We start from the raw sequence: 19788 nt of genomic DNA on the forward strand, positions 1-19788 counted from the left end.
CTGTCTCAGCTTCTCGGTTGCCTTTCTTGACGGACCTGAACCAATTTGGTTATATACTTTCAGTGCTTTAAGAGCCCAGCGCTCTGGCAACAGTAAGGCACTGTCGGGCTGTGCTGTGACTCGTCTCTGTGATCCAGCATGCTTTTGATACCCAAGTCCTGATCAGTGATGTCATCTTACCAAACAGTTTTTTGGGGGACAGGTGGGGGGGTGGTTTTCACCCCAGGTGGCTGCCTTCTCTTTCCATGGCAACCTGTTGCTGGAGTTGGGGTGCAGAGTGGGAGTACTGTCATTACCCATGTAGAGGGTCACTGCTTCAGTGTGGTGTCTTTAGGAGCTGTGCTTGTTACTGAAGTCTGACTTCACCAGCAGACCAAACAATAAATAACAGAATTAGCAAATCTCCAGTGATTGGATCTATAGCTCTTAATTGTTTAATAGCTCTTAACCAAGTATCATCCATCCTACCATTTTCTAATCGCTTCATCTAGTTCAGGGCATGGGAGAGCCGGGGCCTGTCCCAGCAAGCAACAGGCAGGGGACACTCTGAGCGGGACACCAGCCCAATCTGATATAGGTTGTAAACCGGGGCACCTATTTGAGAATTATTTCTCTGAAAGAGGTCCCCCCAGGGATGCAGACATGTTGCGTATCTGTTGTACTGTCCTTTCGAGCTTTTTGGTTGCCAGACAGGCTCACGCCAGACTGAAATGGCAAAGAATCATCCTCATCCCTCATCATTTCCATCCCTCATCATTCCTGAACTCAACAAAGGTCATAAAGGGTGCGAAATAACCGCAGAGAAAATGTAAGAAATATAGTTAGTCATAGCTTCAGTTTTATGTAGATTTTTTACAGGAATGACATTAGTGCAGTTGTTTGAGATTTTTGTTGTGTGCTACAAAAAAGTGATTTTGTTTTCTTTAGTTTCGTCTAAAAACAACTAAGAAGTGTTTTACGTTGACTAAGTGGCATTTTGTCTGTTTTATGTTGTAGTTCTTAAAGTGACAAGTTGGCAAACATTGCCAAGCTGATTGAATCATTTGCTTTTCCTGACAGAAGGTGTATAATTAGTTCACAGTATAAACATACTGGACACGTCTTCACGATCTTGACCGTGGTCACTAGAAACGTCCAGCTTCTAAGAAGGAGAGGATCATGGTAACGAGTCTGTAATGTAGTTGTCCTTCTCTGTGTACATGCTTTTGATTGTGATGTTTTTATCATTTTCTCAGACCGTTGCAGGGAAAGTACATCCATGATTGTGAATGAGCGAGCATTTGTGGAAAGTTTTTTTTTTTGTGGTCAGCTCGTAATTCTAAAGCAGACACACACACACACGCATGTTGGCGAGGAAGCAGAATTTTCGTGTGTGTGTGTGTGTGTGTGTGTGTGTGTGTGTGTGTGTGTGTGTGAAATCTGGTCATGCCCTTTGCCCTCACACACAGGAGATGAATCTGGGGAGAGGGAGCTCAGCCTGTAAAACGCCTTATTTCCCTCCTGTCCGTGAGCAAGTGACCGGACTGGTTTTGCTGGTAATCTGAAAGGGGTTTTAGGGGGGGCGGAGCAGGAAATGGCAGCCCAGTGCTCAGGGATCATGGTGGGATCCGCTTCTTGAAGAGCCTCCCTTTCAGGCGGAGCTCTCTTACTCTCTGTGCCGAAGGCGGGAGCTGAGCCGGGTTCGGGAGCGTGATGTCATTGGCTGGCGGTTCTCGGGGCCCAGCTGTGGGCCCTCCTGCTGCTCCCTGTCACCCAGCCTGCGAGAGCTCAGGCACTGTGGACATCCTTGTGTTTTCTCACCAGTTCAGTTTCATTGTGGGAGCTGGAAGGGTGGGCTGGAATGAAAATAAAGCTGATGTGTTTTTCCAGCACTTCACAGGGGTGTGGACTGCATATCCGAGCTCCCCCTCTCGTCATGAACCCTGAATCCTTCATCTGTGCCGTGAGCCCCAGATGTGGTGAAGGGCCTCCTGTCACTGGTGACTTTACACCCCCTTGAACACAGTCCTGGCCCGCTCGGGATCACGTCCGTGTTAATTAAAAAAACATTTCAAGGCAGTATAGTCGGGAAGCCGGACTTTCGGATGTGGAGACTGTGTTGGACTTTTCCGGAATGATTTTATATAGAACAGAGCTGCTAGGCCATGGCTCTTTGATCGCTTTTTGCTTTCCTAAATTTGTGGTGGGTACAAACAGCACTTTGCTTTTCTCAAGTGAGAAAAGAGCATCCTTTACTAACATTTTTAAAAAAAAGTAAGTTTCATTTTGCCTATAATTGGTGTATATAGATTGGTTTCGTTTGTACTTGCTTACGAAATTTGTGATAGAATATGGCGCCCCTAGAGGCCAGAAGCAGACACTGCAGTTTAAGTTGCCTGCTTGCGAGTTCCATCCGATAGACGAGATGCTGTAGCTGTCTGTCTGTTGTACAGTCTATGTTTAACTTGACTGATCCTCGTGATTGGATGGCCAGCACAGTTCACGGTCATTGGCGTGTCCCTTATTTCCTGGAAAAGGCAAGTCGGGCGTGGGCTTGCGAACCCCTATTCGTGTGTGTATGTAAGCACATCGAAATATACTCCCAGGTGGACTTAAAGCATCTATCGTAAATGCTGTTATCACGGTCAATAATCATACAATTTCTCAGTCGTTTAAGCTGATAAGTGTAGGTTGTAAAAACAGCCTGTCATGTCATCAGAGTTCTGCTGGAAAACGCACTGAAATTGCTGGGTTTCCTTACAGCCGTTTTGGGAAAACAGCGTCTGAGAAGATTTTACATTTACAGCCTTAACAATAGTCTCAACTTGCAGACACTAGCCCCTGGTAGTTGTGCTCTCTTGTTTTGTAGCTGAATTAAATGTTGGGCAAACACAAAGTACCGAGTATGTCTGCCTTCCATTGGTGTGAACTCATTCAAGGCGTGCATTGTTTTCTGACAAATCACGCGGGAGGTTTACACGGTATTCCCACACTAGACTCCTCTGCTTACCCAAGGGAAAAGCCCAGATCCCTGCTTCCCACACGAGAATATACACCCGCGGTTCGGATCAAATCGCCGCGGTTAAACCCATTGTACGGAGCCACGGAGTGTGGAAAATAACAGCAGAGCCCGACACCCCGCTTCTCACGATGGAGGGACGTGAGAAGGGCTTGGTGCCCCCCCCCTGCCCCCCCCGTCACGAGCTCTGGCCCTGCCTGTGCGTGTCTGGAGAGTTGGGAATCGACTCGGAGCTGGGATCGCTTTCCTGAACCTGTTGCGCAATGGAGCGTCGTGATGAACCTGGTTCACACAGTTAGGGCTCCATGCGTGTCGACAGCGTTGAGGGGAACTGTGACCGTTCTCAAACAGAGCTATTGGACAGCGGGACGACTGAGCGCTTTGCGCTCGCAGTGCGGCAGCGGGTCTGTGTGCTTGTACGTGCCCGCTTCTTAGCGAGACGTGCGGGAGCAGGCTGCAAGAACAGCCATGACTTGGGGTAGCGTCCCCCCGGATCGAGCAGTATTATCTAAACTCCTGTGAGACTGTCGTAGGGGCGACCTTAATCAAATATTATTCCTCTTCTTCAGATACTGTCTATTGCTCAGGAAATTGTTCGTGAAGGACTCTGAAACTCTACCCCTCTGAAAACAGGTGTAGAAGACACACGCTGTCTCAGTCTTTCATTGACGTGCAGGATGCTGGTTGGACAGTATGAGTTTAATTCGAGAGAAATTAAACTCATACGGGGCGGAGCGGTGGCTCTGTGGCTCAGGATCTGCGCCTGTGGCTGGGAGGTTGCTGGTTCAAATCCCGCAGCCGGCAGAGGAATCCTACTCTGTTGGGCCCCTGAGCAAGGCCCTTAACCCTAACTGCTCCAGAGGCGCTGTACAATGGCCGACCCTGCGCTCTGACCCCAAGCTTCTCTCCCTGTCTGTGTGTCTCATGGAGAGCAAGCTGGGGTATGCGAAAAGACGAATTCCTAATGCAAGAAATTGTATAGGGCTAATAAAGAAACATTAACATTAAATGCGTGATTATTTTTCCCTTTCTTAAGCAATAAGTCTTGTCCTCTGCTTCTCGCTGCGCGAGATGCTGTGGGGTAATATCGCATATCCCGTTAAAGGAGTGAATCTGCCTTCCGATTCTCTCAGCTGGTCCATAGCGGTCTGATACCCACGCGGAGGGGGGGAGGTCGCGCGGTGGCGGGTTAGACGCCGGCGGTCCATCTGCTGAGATATGAACCACCGCATTAGCGGTCTGGGTCTCATGTGATTTCAGCGAGAGACTTGTTACAAAATGGGTTCTGCGGCTTTTATTATAGCCTCGCCTCCGCGGCTCATAATGTCATACCAAGGACAGGCAGATCTTTCTAGGCGCAGATTAAACCAATCTACAACAGTAGCCTATTTTCTCCAAAGTCTCACATTTTCATAATGAGAACCATATATGAAGTCTTCAGAGAAGGAGGCATTGTGGTTTTGCGGAGGTGTCCATGGGAACGGCGTTTTTGGATTAAGCACAGCTATGAGATATTGAAGGGAATCCCAGATTCCTCTGAATACCCCATCCCTTCTCTAGAGATTGACATCTTTTAATATTATTCTTTTTACATATGCGTTCCGTATTTTGACATTAAAAGCCCTGTTGGATGGATGAATGAGCTCAGCAGTAGCTGCTAAGTGTGCTCTTTTGTAACTTCGGCACGGTTTGTAAACAGTCAGGGAACCGATGACAGACAGTAATTACTTTAAAGCATGTTGTAATATTATAAGGGCTTTGAGATGGCTATCTCTACAAATGATATATAGTTACTAATTCAAGACTCTAATCTTTAGCTAGTCCCTGAGCGATGCTAGCTATGCTTTCTAGACACATTTCACCTTAAGAGAACCCGTTTTCTACGGTGTTAAGTATACGGTTTTATACGGTGTACGTGCCTGAAGGGACTTTTGAAGATTGAAATGAAACGTTTCATCCTGTTTTCCGGGAAGACGGGGTGGGATCCACGAATCCCGAGCTCTCGGGGGGGGGGGGGGGGGAAGGGGCTCCGTGTCGGAAATAGAAGGCCAGGCGGAGAGACAGCTGCGGTGGCTCGCTGGCTTCTGCGAGTTACCAGGCGCTCAGTCGTTATGGCAAACTAGCCGCGCAGTGTCGGGTGGAAGCGACCGTAATAAAGAGTAGCAGAGCCCCCTTTTCCCCATGAAGGGCGCTTCTGCGGGAGACCGCGGTCTGCCTGTTCCACCTGACTCGAAGCCCACCCCCCACGCGTGTGCGGGGCTTCGGCAGGGACCTGGGGCGCCACGAACCCACAGAGCCGCGGCGACACGACTGCTCGGTTTTAAGATTTTCACGCACGATTACGTCTCGGGACAGTGCTCCGCGCCTTTGACGCCAGAGACCTTTTTCGTTTATTTTTGGTAAATTCAGCAAGTAAATAGTAACTGCGCCTTAACCTCTCGCAGACATCTGTCAAGTTTAAGTGTGCTCGCTGCAGAGGTTGCGTTAACTTCTTTTCACTTAGAAAATCAACAGAACATGTAATTTGGCCAGGGGTGCCCAGACTTTTGCGTCCCCCTGTATGTGCGAGAGTGACGGCAGAAACGCCCGACCCCAGATTGACTAAAAGGTTTGCTAGCGGAGCTCACGGCCTGACCGGAGCACTTCAGCGCTGTAGTTATCATATAAAGGGATCGTGTCGAATCAGGTTATGTAAAACAGTGCGACTGGGTTTATACAGTTGAGACGCGCGTATAAAATCGTTATCTTCCCTCGATCCTGTGCGCGTTTGTCGGTTCAGCAGTCGATGGGCAGTAACTGGCGGCGGCTGTTCTGTGGGCTCATCTCGCCAGGGCGGTGGGCGCTGGCGTTCTCTGTAGGTCTTGTGGGGGAAAAAGACCTTCGTATTCGTTAGGATGCGAATACCTCCACGGTTCCGAGAGCCCGAGGAACCCCAGCTTCGACTCGTTAGAAATTGATTGCCTTTTTAGAGTTGTTTTTTTTTTAATGAGAATTAACGGGTAAACGATTTTCTAGCGGAATAGGTGAGGCTGCGTGACCTCCCCCGTCCCGAGGTTGTTGGAAATCGCATTATGTATCTGGGAGAGCGGGGATTTTGAACCCAAGGCCTGAGCGCAGAGGAATGTCCTAACAAGCGAGCAGGTCATTTACTGGCACCGCTGGGGGGCGCAGCCGGGATGAATGAGCCACCGGCTTAGGGAATGTGTTCGGAATGGTGGTCGGAATAGTTAGAGCTCCCATTGTTGTATGAACAAAACCCTTTAGCGCTTTCCTTAAACACATGAACTACTACCTTGCTTTGTTTCAGCCATCTGGAAAATCCGACACCTGCTTAATTGTTTTCCCCGTGCACGTGCCGGGACGTAATCGCCCCATTCCAGGATGACTCTGTGACGTCATCTTCGGTCCTCGCGCCGCGTCACTCTCAGACGCGCCTCTGCCTAATCATGCATCTACACCTGACCCTGCAGAGCAACCGGGCATCTGTAAGGACCGGGCTGGAGACGTGTGGCCCGGCGACATTAGCTGGTTAAGTAAGCAAATGAGTATTCCGTGTGGTTGAATATGAATGCAGTCATTACTATACACACTGGCACCAGTTAGTCCGGTACACAGGCTCTCGCATCGAGTTAAGGGTGTGTGTGAGACCATGCATTCCTGTGCGTTTCCTCTCCATCCTCTGGTGTCTCTCCAAGCAGCAGAAGAACATTCATCAACAGCTGTTAGCCTGTGCCAGTTATGTGTCTTGACAGCGCATTGAAAAAGGGCAAAACAGGCTCTGTTTCACTAACGACATTCTTCGTCGGAGCAGAACGCCGCAGAAAGCGCGGGTGCCCCGCCCCGGGAGAGCACGCGCGGCACATTCGGCCCTTGACCCCTGTGTGCGAGCAGCCAGCCGAGAGCCCGAGGGGCAGGGAGAGGGCTGAACGCGCTGCTGATGTTTTTGAATTTTTTTTTGGGGGGGGGTGGGGAGAAGAGCTCTAGGTAAAACTCCGAAAGGTTTTTCCTGGTCACACACCTGTCCGGTAGGAGACCAGGGGCCCTGACTCAGTTTTACACATAAAGTGCTCCCGAGGTATAAAATTTAACAGGGTATCTTTTTTTTTTGTTGTTGTTGTTGGGGTTTTAAGATTATTTTTCCCGGTAATTCAGGGAATTACGGATTTCTATTTCGCGTTTCAGGAAAGTCGTAATTACGCCAACCGTGCGAGTAAAGCCTCGACCTCTCCCCCCCCACCTCAAACTCTTCAAAACGACGCTCAGGGCCTCGGGTCCGAGGGGGGGGGGTGTTCACGGGACGGACGGGGGCCGGTTCCTGTCGAGCTGCCGCGTGTCGCTGGTCTCGCTCGCTCGCTCGCGGGACGCGCCCAGCCGGTTCAGGTCGTCACCCGCTCTCCTGCGCCCGGGGCTCGCGCGGTTGCCAAGAAACACGCGCTGCACGCGGAGCTGGGCGGCTGCCTTTTCTTAAAGAACTGTCTTAGCGCAGCTATTATTATTATTATTATTATTATTATTATTATTATTAGTAGCAGTATTTTTTATTAATATTTTTGTCGTCGTTTTTACAATTCTGCATTTATTTATTATTGGTAGTAGCAGCACAAACTTTCATCGGCGACTAAAAAATACAGGCCCTTTCATCAAACAGTTGCGCCATAATTCATGATTCTGCGCTGTTTGTAGGCTTTTCGATTTGTTTTTTATTTTGTTTTTGAACCATCCGGAAAATCTGGTATCTAGTTTCTGCTACCGTCGCAACGATGTGCGAATTTAAATGGAACCCTAATTGCACCTTTCACGATCATCGTCTTAATAACATCGTCTGGCTTTGTGGTATTTTTTTTTGTTAATTTGTTTGATTTAATTTATTCTTTAAACGTTGGTCTTCATAATTTGTCTCGTTATGTACATAAATAAGCTGAATGAATATTTACGCCCGAGGACACGCTTGGCGCTTTCATGTATGCTGTATGAAGCGCACCCGAGTGAGTCACGTCGTTAACACAAATAAAAGCTTTCTACAATAAAGCAGAACATGTTTGACATTTTTGCTCTGTGTTCGTTCGTTGCCGGCCTGCGCCCGCGCTGCGTTGTCAAGCGCGCCCGCCGACTGCACGTGGCTTCCGCGACGCGAGCTCATGACGTCACAGGCCGCGCGCGCCCCCGGCCGCCCGCCTGTCTTCCCATCGCGCCGGCGTGTTGAAACGCCGCAGGAATGGTCCTCATAATGCTTCCAATACCAGCTGAGTTGTAAACAGACCTAACAAAATGAATAAAAGATGCGTTACAGACCAGAGACTTGACCCGAAGCCAGGCTGTAGCTCTGCTTATGGATGTGTTGCCGTTATTAATATTACTTATGGGCGAGAGGGACATTCTCCAAGTGAGGCTTCAGGGCAAAACCCCCTTTTTCCTCTTCTCCTCGTCAATAAATGCATCCAGCTGGGAAAAAAGCCCACCGTGTGGAAGCAGGCCCCGACCTCAGCCCACCCTGGTGTCCCGTCTAGTGAGCTGTTGCTCTGGCAGGGATTATAGTGGGATTGCGATTCCAGTGCCTCGGACCCCCAGCTTCATCCCGGGATCCTCTCCTGTCCCGCTCGGCCTCGGTGGCCCTTCGCTCCAGTCCTTTGAGATCCCTGGTGCTGCGTGAGCTCTGGACGCCTTAGGTCTTTCCCTGGACAAAAGAACTCGCCGAAAAGTGGACACTCCTTTATCCCGCCTCGCTAATTGCAACTACGTTCGCACCTGATGGGGCACCACGGCAGATTGGCACCTCGTCCCAGTTTTCCCAGTTAGTTTGAGCAAGATGCAGGCTCCACCAGCGACCAGTGCTCGGTTCCTGTCTGTCCCTGCAATGGGCTGACCCCCTGTTCCTATATATACACCCCAACTATATATTTCACCCTGGAAGCCACAGACCGGACTGCACACGTAGGGAGGGAGAGACACTGTGCTTTCTTCTGTGCCTTTTTGTCATCTTGCCATCATTGCGTACCTGCGCGCTGAAATGGCATAGAAATCGAAAACAGCCCCCGTACCCCTCCCCCTCCCACCCTGGCCAGCGCCCCACTGTGACCCCGGCGAGTCGGTGTACTGCGATGCCCAGTGGTCCTCTGTCCTTATCTGAATGCCATTACTAGTCTTTATTAGGGTTCGTAAAACACGTCATCCTGCTTGAGCAGAGAGCAGGTGGTCTGGGAGGAGAGGGAGACCACTGAACAGGGCTTTTCGGGGGTCACTGGCCCAGCGACTTCGTGGGAGAGATGTCAAACGTGGGCAATAAAAGAAGAAGGGGGGGGGGGAGGGAGAACAGAGGCCGTTCGTCGATACTGAGCCCCCACCCACCACAACGAGAGAGCAAAACACATCACAGCACGCAGCCAGAACTGAGACCCCACAGCTGTAGGAAAAAACCCACAAACGCCCAAACACAAGTCGTTAGCCAAGGCAGTAGTGTCCTGTTGGGCCGCCTCACGTTTTCCCAGACAATACAGATTAAGACTTCCCGGTTTCCAATCGCACCTGTTCTCATTCATTATCCCACTTTCCCTGCGCTGCCTCTCGGACGAGTTCCTTGTTGGTGCTTGGACGCCTTCCACAGAGCGGTCAACACCGAAACGAGCCTGCAGGCCGGTCCGCTGGGAGAGCGCTGAACGGGAGCCGGGCTCCGTGTCCCGTTGGCGCGGTTCCTCGGAGATTGGACAGTAGAGCACAGGGGTCCCACCGATATGCCTCCTGCAGCTGACGGAACGTGTCGGAGGACGGTTCTACTCGCTCGGTGTCGAGCTGTATGTGCTGCAACCAGCAGTGCAAACTGCAGCCTCGTCTTTCCCCATCCTGCGTGGACTACTAACAGAGCAGGCCACCCTGGGTATAAAAGAGACTTCTCTACAGGGGCTCAGCGCCTGATCTCGGGACTCTTTGCTCCGTGTTTGTTTTTGCTTTATTTGTTGAACTTAAAGCAACCGGTGACATGTCCTTGAATAGTTCAATTTAAAACCAATTTAGACTGTCGTGTCTTAACATAGTCCCACAGCGGAAATTTCTGTTTAAGATGCAGATCTTTCAAAAATACAGAAAATTAACAAATCTGCACCTATGTATGTTAATGCACAGTGGAGAGACCTACTTTGTCAAAACTGAGGTCAGATCTGAGTGCTGAGTTTCTAACTTGACCAGAAAGCTCTGAGAGAGAGCCCAGTCTAGCGTTTCAGTTTGCCTTAATTAGTTTTAAAAATCTTGCTTTAAAAATGGGCATGTTAATAGGAATGCATCTGCTAGTAGTGAAATGGGTTAGCCTGAGAATTAACTTGAAAGAGATTTATTTTTGCTGAGCAGGTCGGTACTTTTTATGTGAAAAGGAACTGAATTCTGGTGGAAAGTCGAGCAGAGAAATGATCAGAGGAGGATGTGTGGACACGCATCCGAGTGAGAGAGTGTCTCCTGCAGCCCGTTTGTGGAGGAGTCCTACTGGAATAGCCTCTGTCCTGGGAGCAACTGTTTCGCTCTGATCCTAGAAGAAATGCAAATCCCACATGAAACGCGAGTAGCCTCCGAGTGTCTGTAGAATTTATTACGTTTCAGCTTTGTGGGAATTCCCGACAAACCATTTGTAATCCAGTTCTCGGTGGGACCATTTCCAGTGCTAGCCCAGCGTTTTAGCCCGGACACAGTATCTCTCACTGTTCCAGAAACTTCACGGGATCAATAGAGACAGACAGAGACTGGCCCACACAGCTAAAGACAGACGCTGGCGAAGCAGGGCTTTCTGGGTAACAGCAAGTACAGTACACAACACCTATGCTATGTCTAACCTGGCTGAATAAGCACCAGTGATGGCTTTTATATTTTCAGAAGTTACAGGCATGCAAAGTCTGAATACAACGGGTTAAATTACAGTATAGTGTTACTGAAAAGGCTGACAGCTTTAGAATTACTTTTTTTTTTTATGCTCTTGTTCGGTATTTGTGCTTGCAGCCTGCTAGTGTCCTCAGGCAACAGAACTGCTCCTGCAGAGTCTGAGCTCTCTCTCTCTCTCTCTGCCTTCTTTCTCTTTCTCATTATCTGGCAACAGAATACTAATAAAACTCAGTGTCTCCATCATGTCTGCTTGCCTGTCGCCTCCTACGGCCCCCTTTGCACGCAGCCCTGAAACCAGACTGGGGCCGACTCTCGGAGCTGCAGGCAGGCAGGCAGGCAGGGCAGCTGGCGGACTTAACCCCTTCCTTGCCACAAGCCCGAACACGAGGAAAAGGTCTACATTTCTAGTTTGTGCCTGGTTTGGGGGGGTTGGTCTTCATCTGCCTTCACATCAGGCCCTTGTTAGAGGCCCGATCTGTCTCACTTTTTTTCTTATCTGCCCTCTTCCTCTCGAATACAGGTCTCCTCGCTTGACCAGGTAATGCCATCGCAATGCATTTGGCAGTTGCAGAAAAATTAGTTTCAACAAATCCTTTTTTAAAAGAATGCATTGTGGGCTTGCTTGTGACCTCCATGCTTTTCAGAAAGAACAAGAATGAACAAATATAAAGTAGGTGTACATGCCTCATCTGAGAATTAAATTAAATAATCTAATAACAAATCTATCTCATCTTCTCTCATTCGAACAGATTATTTCAGATCTGTTTTGAATTGCTCTGTGCGTTCACACATCTGATCCAGTACAGCCTTTCATAGGTGTTGAAAATAAACTAGAGGAGAATTAAACTCTCAAGTGGAATATCCTCCCATAAGCTCCTCTTCAACAAATACCTTTTGTACTTTGAGACAATTCACAAAAGTTACATAGATGAAATTCAGTTCTAAGTCATATTTATTAACATTCTTGCCACAGACTAACAATAATTATAATAATAATAATAATAATTACAGCTACTTACATTTGTGTTTTAAGGCTTTGGGTACCATAGTGCAATCTTATTGCAAGATCAATATGGTTTTAGTGGTTTTTTTAATACAAAACAAATGAATTTATGTACATCTTAGACATTTATTTTTTGTACAAAATATATAAATAATAACCTGAGATTCAAAACATGGTTACATCTCTTTTTTTAATGCTTTTAAATGTGTCGTTTTCTGAACCTGTTATCTTTTTTTCATTTTGGTTTAATTATACCTAAGATGGGTTTAATGCTTACCAAGAAAAGAAGCCAATAAAAAAAAAAACAATAATTTAAAAACAGCATTCCATACTTTGTGGAGATAATACATTTTCAAGAGCGGAGAAGTGACAGGGGAGATGTGTGCTCGGAAATAAGATGTCTTGAAGGGTGAAGTTGTACGGGTTACAGTAATGTCTCTCCTGGCGTTTCAAGCGTGTTTTTTTCCTGTCATTTCTTTAAGCAACAGAACAAAAAGAAGAAACAAAAACACTCGTACATCGTGGGTACTCCCGATAACGTCAGCTTATGTCGGAGTTCGTCTGATAAAGTGATGGAGGGGGAGGGGGGGGGGTGGAAATAATTTGGGTGGAGAAATGAGCTGGCTGTTTTTCAGTCTCTTCTCGATTTTAAATTACGGCCGCAGTCTTTTTTTAATACACCGCTCCAACAGCTTGCGTCGGCGGGGTGTGGTGGACGGAGGCCGGGTGCTGTAGGTGCGAGCCCTGCTGGTACCAGTGATTGCTGTACTCTTCCATGTAGGTGGGCGAGGAGCTGAGGGGCGCCTGCTGTAGCTGCCCCCTAGTGGCGGGGTTGGGGTGAGAGTTACTGTCCCAGACGGCGGGGGAGGGCGGGGAGTTGCAGGCCATCGAGTCGCTGGCGTTGGGGCTGTGCTCCAGGGGGACCTCCCCGTTCTTGTACAGCTTCTTGAACTTGGACCTTCGGTTCTGAAACCAGATTTTTACCTGTACAAAAAAACACAAGCGAAACGGATTTGAGCAAAAAAAAAACAAAACAGCGGGTGTATACGCGCGCGTTAATATCCATACAGCGGCTGTTCGCAAACGATTTCTGGTTTTTAAACACGGATTCGCTCCAATAATTGCATCGAGCTACACGAAATAAACAAAAAAAAATAAAACAACCAGCGAAAATGGTTTTCTTTACGTCACAGTAAAAAATATTTTTTTTACAGTAAGTACATGAGACGTTATTTCTAACTAAAAACAGCTATTGGAAATAGCTATAGGAAATAAGTAAATAGATTTCCCAAAATTAAATTATAATCATTTTTTATTTTTATTGTGTCAGTGATGATTGTGCTGACAATCATATTTAGTCACCGATGCGCTTAAAAAAACCTTTCGGAAAATACAGTGGAGGTTTTTGTGCTTTCAAATGGTTTGAAAATGAGGTGTAAGTGTTAAAACGATATAGTTTGATGGAAATATGAATGTCTATTTCAGAAGTAGCTAATAACTCGTTTGGTACCTTTTTTTACCGCTCTGCGGCTGATCTAATTAGAGTCCTCATAATAAGTATCCAATTATGAGATCAAATTGCAACCCAAATTATATTTACAACTGAAACATCCAAACACGCTTCTTTAATGTCATTTCTGGTGAAGCTACTAGCAGAAGAATATTCGTTTAAAGTATGCTCTCGAAATGACCCGTTTTGAACAGTCATACGATTACTATAATATAGACATTTTGATTCGTTCTTTAAATCGTTTAAAAAAATACATAAATGAAACGAAATAGTTCTGATAGGATTTAATCGGAACTGAATTAATACCCACGCGTTTTTTTTATTATTGTTGCTTGTGGTCACAATATCTGAATACGTCTTTCCGAACCGATCAGAGGTCATTTTAATTCTGACCGTTTTCTGGTTTTTATGGTTGCAGTAGTTTATAGGCTTCAGCTCACGACTCGAGCATCTGCTCAAAGCCCGAATGGACCCTTTCTTTCAGTGTCATTTATTATCTGGTAGTGACGACCCTAGTTGTTACAAGGCAGGGAGAGCAGTGTGATAAGAAACTCGGCCTGTGCGCGGGTCGCTCCTGGATTCTTTCAACAGGCCCGAAAGCTTTATAATCCCGGCCCGCACTCCAATGGAGAGACGTAAAAACAAACAAATCGTGCGGTTTGCAACTGAAATTTCACACACAGAGTTACAAACGCACAAGGAACTTTTTTTTTTTTTTACCTCCCTCTGTGAATCGCGCTGGAGCTATTAAAATGGTCATAACGTCGTCGTGGTTTTAAAACCTTATTTCAGCTGTTCTCCATCAGAACTCGCCGCCGGGATCTTTAAATGAAGATTTTAGGTGAAGAATAAGCCGAAAACTACCCCGCGTCGCCGCGACTGGCGTTTGCCCCCCACTCGGCGTGGAAACGGGTCTGTGGTCATGCTCGGGCCCCGCCCGCAGGCCAGCCGCCCTGCCGGCTTACCTGCGTCTGAGTCAGGCCCAGCTGCGCGGCCAGCTCCGCTCGCTCCGGCAGGGCCAGGTACTGCGCCTTCTGGAAGCGGCGCTGGAGGGCGGCGAGCTGGTAGCTGGAGTAGATGGTGCGGGGTTTGCGGATCTTCTTCGGTTTTCCGTTCACCATGCGAACCTCGGGCTCGGGCTCCTCTTTCACTGGAGAAAGGAGATGGAGGGAGAGAGGGGGGGGTTAGTGTTGGGGACAGATGCGGCTTCGAAGGACCCAGCAAGACGTGATCGTATTGTGAAGAACGCAGATGACCACTCGCCAGTTACTGTTCTCATTTCGCGCTTTCGTTAACGTTTCCTGAAACGCAAGGCACATTCTCCTTCGCCTGTTCCCTTGGCTCAATATGGGGGCAGGAGGAAAAAAAAAAACTTGAAAAAATAATTGCCTCTCAATTGAAACAGCTGTAGCACACATTCACTCAATAAAGTTACACAGCATATCCACGTAAAACTCGCTGGGCTGGCTGGAGGACAGCCGTCGGTATGCGGTCTCAGCTCGCCTGTCGCTGTATTGCAGAAAAGGCCAGAAAAGACGCTTTTCGCCGGCTCCCCGCGTCCCCCGGCAGCACGAAATCGCGTTCGTGTCGCTCCTGTCTCGGCCCGGGTAACTGATTTTTCCAAACACGACCTGACTTTGAATCCAGATTTGCGTTTCGCGGGGAGAAAACGTCTGTGTGGGCGATTGTGCTCGGCTCGTTACATGTCGCGACAGCTGCCTACGGGACGCCCTGCTGTCGAGGTCTTCCCTGTATGTCGCGATAAAGGCTTGTCCAGACCATCATCTCCGCATGCCAAACAACACTAATAATCATAATAAGCTATTGTAGTGAATTATTCATTGGATAAGACAATCGAGATCACATTTTCATTACAATGACGATCTGGGCTTGTCATCAAGGAAAGGCTTGCTCTGTCGTTCACAGAGTGCGGCAGCGGCCGGTGAGCGTGTTTTAATGCTGCAGATTTCCACTTCTTTTTAAATAGACTTGCAGATAAAACGCCGAGCAAACTCGCCAGAGTTCGTACATTTTCAACTTCGTTCATTTTCGATTTCTTTTTAAAAATAAAAAAAAATCTGGATTCACAAGAGTCATGCATTTGTATTTACAAGGAGCTGCAGTATTAAATTAGATACTGTAGTTATTAGGAATTGTACTAAATTGTATTTAGTATTAGTACTTCCTAACAGTGAGGCAAAGTATTTTTTCTAAACACACGATTCGTGTTTAAAAACTTTAAAAACGATAAAGATGTTCAATTACTGGGCTGGTCTTCGCTTCTTAGCTCAGTTTGAAATTTGCACAAAAACAGCCAACATACACTGGGATAGACCAATAATATCATTCAACAGCAAGGTTTGTGGACCTATTTATTCTTAGGTTCAGTACACTAGTGCGCACGTTTTTTTTTATACAGTATTGTTTTTTTTTTCAAATTTATTTTCGTTTCTTTTGGTGAAATTTCTGCGTACATCGGAGCTCTAGCAACAAAATTCGGAAAAACAAGAGGATGACATTTTTCTTCACCGCCTGTAAACCTAATGCGTGAACGTTTTATTGTATAATAAAAAAAGCCAAATAAATATTAAACCCACAACAGCGTCAAAACAAAATGTCACTTTTTTTTTACTGTTCCGGGCAGATTCCAGTATTTTCGTCTATTCGATTCTCAACCCAGCTCAGTATCGTTCCTTTCAGGATGTGTAATATGATCGGCCTGAAAGAGTTGTGAAGGGCTAACGGCGTTTTGTTTTTTTTTTAAATTGCTCCTGAATCAGTAGTGTCACAGTGCGAACATCTTAAGATTGTTGGGGTTGGTCCGGTAGGAGTTACAGGGCTCGTCCCCGGGGTCTGGGAGAGACTCTCCGAGTCGCTGTCCGGGGACAGAGCCCCGGGTCTCAGCCCCAGACCCTACAGGCTGGGGGAGGCAGGTGCGCTGGGCTATCCAGGTAAACGCATCTCCCGTTGCGAACGCACGATAATTCACGATTCCAGACACGCACGCATTTCCCTTCCAGCGCTTGATAACGTGACTAAGCACGGACTTCCAACGCTACGATTCTCGCCCCGGAGTTGTCTCAGCAGTGAGAACACTGGACCCCAAAACCCGGAGACACAGAGGGGTGCCGAGAGACGGACGCGGTGAAGTCTCTGTGGGACCGCGTCCGCGTCATTCCGCTGTCAGTCACACCCGAGGTGCACCCGAGCACCCACAGGTCGCCGCCTCTTCACCAGAACCACACCAGCACGGACCCAGAGGCTGCTCTCGGCTCTCGGGGTGGTGAAGCCTTACCTATATCCTGGGGTGGCGTCTGTAGCTCTCTGTTATAATGTCCGTATTGCCTGTAGGAGTTGGAATAGGCGTATTCGGATTTGGTGGGGTAGCCGCCCGCGCCCCCCATGCCGTTTAGGTTGAACTGGTGGTACGTGTAAGGGTTCATGGGCTGGGTGTAGCCCTGGCTCTGGTAGTACTCGTGCTGGCTGTGCGTCGTCTGCCCGCTGTAGTAACCCATGTCCGTGGCGGAGGACTCCGGCAGCGTAGGGGAGTCTTTGGACGCGGGGTGACAAGTCATAGAGCCGGGCAGGTCGGTCAAAATGCTCGATAGCTTCTTCTCATAGGTCGGTCCGCTCATCGTGCGTCGCCCCCCGCCCTGAAAACAGACAGACAAGCGTCCAGAAAAGAGACTCTCTTTCGGGGGGAGCGGTTCGTGTCAAGTTGAGCCGTCGGCTGCGGATGGGGTTCGTCTCTCCTTGAGCGCCAGCAGCATAAATCCTCAGAGAGCCTTCCTCGCTGCTAATTCTCTCGGCTGTACTGCTAGCGCTTCGGCAGCGCCCAATCTAGTTAAACACTTAATTATAGTTCCCTTGGGTGGATGCTGCCTTCCCATTGGCTCCGGAGAACATCGTTTTTTCTCTTTTTTTTTTTGCCCAGAAGGCTAAACAGAGTCTCCCAAGCTCTTCCCCCCGCCCCTCGGAAAACGCGTCCGCGCTAAACTCCCCGGTGCCAAGTCCCGACTGCAGGCTGACTGGAGAATCTGAAGCCTTTCAAGACGTCTCAGAAAACTTTCAAAAACGCCATCTCTTGATCTGGAAGTATGCGTTTTAATTGAAAACGTTTACCCCCGGCCGCCCGCCCGCCTCTGCGTGTTTTAATAAAACGTCAGCGCGCCTGTTGCTGTGCTGTTTTGTCATGTAAATCGCTCTCAGAACCAGTTGCTCTTTACTTCCGAGCAATCGGACTTTCCAGCTCAGACAGTCGCCCTACAGTATGAGGGACGCGCATGTGTGTATCTCAGATAGAATGAGTGGTGAAGCGATTCCCAATAAACGATTTAAAATAATAAATACCCCCCCCCCCCCCGCTGTTTCGCGCAGAGAACTAGTTGGGCTCCCGATCACCTCCCCTCCCAGCTCTGTCACACAATAGCTGCGTGATTCATGTCTGAAATATTACTCTTCGTTTTCGTTTGGCCTTGAATTAAAAGCCAGAAAAACAGGTGACAAATCGGTACTTCTTTCCCCCAAATCCTGAGGTTTTCTAAGAACACCAGATCTATCTTGTCAAGCAGTGTTCTGGTCAGTCGGAGCTGCACACTATCCCAAGCCCGAAGCGCCCTGAAATCTGTAGCAGAGGTACTGAGGGTTGATCTCTTACAGGGAGAAGTGGGGGGGGGGGCGATTGATTTGATTAGGGAAATCGCCCCCAAGCTCGCCTGGAGGGGCTCCTTTGTTTTTGTGTGTGTTTTTATTTTGGCTGCATTGAGGTCTAGGCGTGGCGCAACCTGCGATTCGAGTTTTTCTCCAGCCTGAGCAAGTGGCCAGTACGATCCATTTAAACCACGAAAAAAAAACAACCCGTGCGGGGTAGGCAAAAAAGTTATTCGTTTCAGTAAGATGTGGTTTATAACCGCCCCCCCCCCCCTTCCTTCACTGGGTCAGTTAAGATTCAAATTTAACCGTAACCTTTATTTCAGCACCTCGTTCGCCGGCTCGAAATTTGACTACAAGACGCTTAGGGTACTTGTTTCGTTGGCTGAGTCAAGGCCCAAGGGTAAAACCAGTCCTTCAGAGAGGCTGAAATTATACAAATGTCGGCAAAACATTAAATCACTTTCATCATAATCTGCCAGATTCTTCAGAGAGTGCAATTCACATCCTCCATCGCCTCCATCCCTCGTTACTCGGTTGTAAATTGTGAGCAGTTCGTTAGCACGGCGATGCACAGTAGATTTTCCAAATGGGTACTCTGGCAACCTGCAGGGTTTGTAGAAATAGATCTGGCTAGTTTGGGGGCATTTCGGCTGGAGGAAACGGCTGTGGGTCCCAGTTTTTTTTTTTTTTGATCGTGTCTCTGGGTGGTTTTGTTTTTCGTCAAAAATGGAGTACACTTCGGTCTTGAAAGTATGAAACGAATAAGATTACTTTTTTTAAAAAAAAAATAAAAAGCCAATCGAAAAGTATAAAATGTTCTACCCTAATATTAACATGGAAAAGGAAACGTAATACAAGTCGCTATGAAACATTCTGGAAATAATTAGTAAAACTAACTTAATTTTATTGTAGTGGATGTGCAATTAAGAATTGAAGAATAAGCCCCAGTGGATTTCACTGTGTAATTACTTGCCCAGTCCTTGCGCGTGTTAAGTATGAGGGAGAGCTGTTGTATTTTGCAGTACAACAGCGTTCCCTTGTGTTTTAAGACGGTAAAAAACACCTATAATCGCTCTTAAATGTACTGGATTGACGCTATAATATTCTTGTCTCTCTGGCCGGACTCGTCAGCTGCTGTCGCCTACAGCCTCGTGTCAGGTAGTGTGAGTGAGCAAGGTTAAGTGTGTGTGGGTCGCAAAGTGTATTTTGGCCCGTGAATGATTTTGGAACTGAGCAAATCACCGTCAAAGGTGATGGTGACTAATACCGTCTGGGACATCCCCCATTGTTGTAATATTTATATATTAAAAGTAACGACTTAGGCTACTTATTTGATGATTCTGGCGCCTGATCTACCGGTTACATTCGGCACTGCGTGGCGCCCGTATTGAAAACACGGTGCGCTTGTGAATTCACTGTGTGATGGCGCCACCTCGCGGCGAGCATTAATAATTCATGACGAGTGGCACGGAGCCTCCTGTCCTGCTCAATAATGCAGAGGGATTCCACCTGCGCGGTGTCGCCCTCCATTGTCCCACCTCTCCGGGCGGGTGGCCTTACTAAGGTGGGTGGGGGGCCCTTGTTGTTTTTCCTCGTCACCCACGAACACCCCCTCGTCACGCGCGAAAACACCCCTCTCCGTCTTCAGAGAGCGCAGGACTCGAGATCTAGATCAATAATGTATTGATGGGAAACGCCGTCATTGACCGTGACTCCAGGCACCGGCGTCTCTAAAGAGCTTAGCCAGTGATGCCGGGTGGGTTA

General features: G+C 47.9%; 1 protein-coding gene across 1 annotated transcript; it reads right to left on the reverse strand.

The window, feature by feature from the left end:
• Nucleotides 1-11792: 11792 nt before the first annotated feature.
• On the reverse strand, nucleotides 11793-17462 carry dlx3b (distal-less homeobox 3b). The gene is made up of 3 exons (XM_088906348.1): nucleotides 16667-17462; nucleotides 14337-14521; nucleotides 11793-12845 (listed from the first exon to the last, which is right to left on the reverse strand). Exons 1-3 carry the CDS (start codon nucleotides 17004-17006, stop codon nucleotides 12534-12536), a joined length of 837 nt encoding a protein of 278 aa, XP_088762474.1. The 5' UTR covers nucleotides 17007-17462; the 3' UTR covers nucleotides 11793-12533.
• Between the last annotated feature and the right edge of the window lie 2326 nt (nucleotides 17463-19788).

This window comes from Atractosteus spatula, chromosome 26 (genome assembly GCF_055471065.1).
Source record: "Atractosteus spatula isolate fAtrSpa1 chromosome 26, fAtrSpa1.hap1, whole genome shotgun sequence".
Lineage (NCBI taxonomy): Eukaryota > Metazoa > Chordata > Actinopteri > Semionotiformes > Lepisosteidae > Atractosteus > Atractosteus spatula.

Coding starts and splice junctions, on each gene's coding strand:
- dlx3b (XM_088906348.1), bottom strand. CDS start 17,006: ATGAGCGGACCGACCTATGAGAAGAAGCTATCGAGCATTTTGACCGAC. Junction 14,522..16,666: donor GACGCCACCCCAGGATATAG/GTAAGGCTTCAC, acceptor TCCTTTCTCCAG/TGAAAGAGGAGCCCGAGCCC. Junction 12,846..14,336: donor TGGGCCTGACTCAGACGCAG/GTAAGCCGGCAG, acceptor TTTTTTGTACAG/GTAAAAATCTGGTTTCAGAA.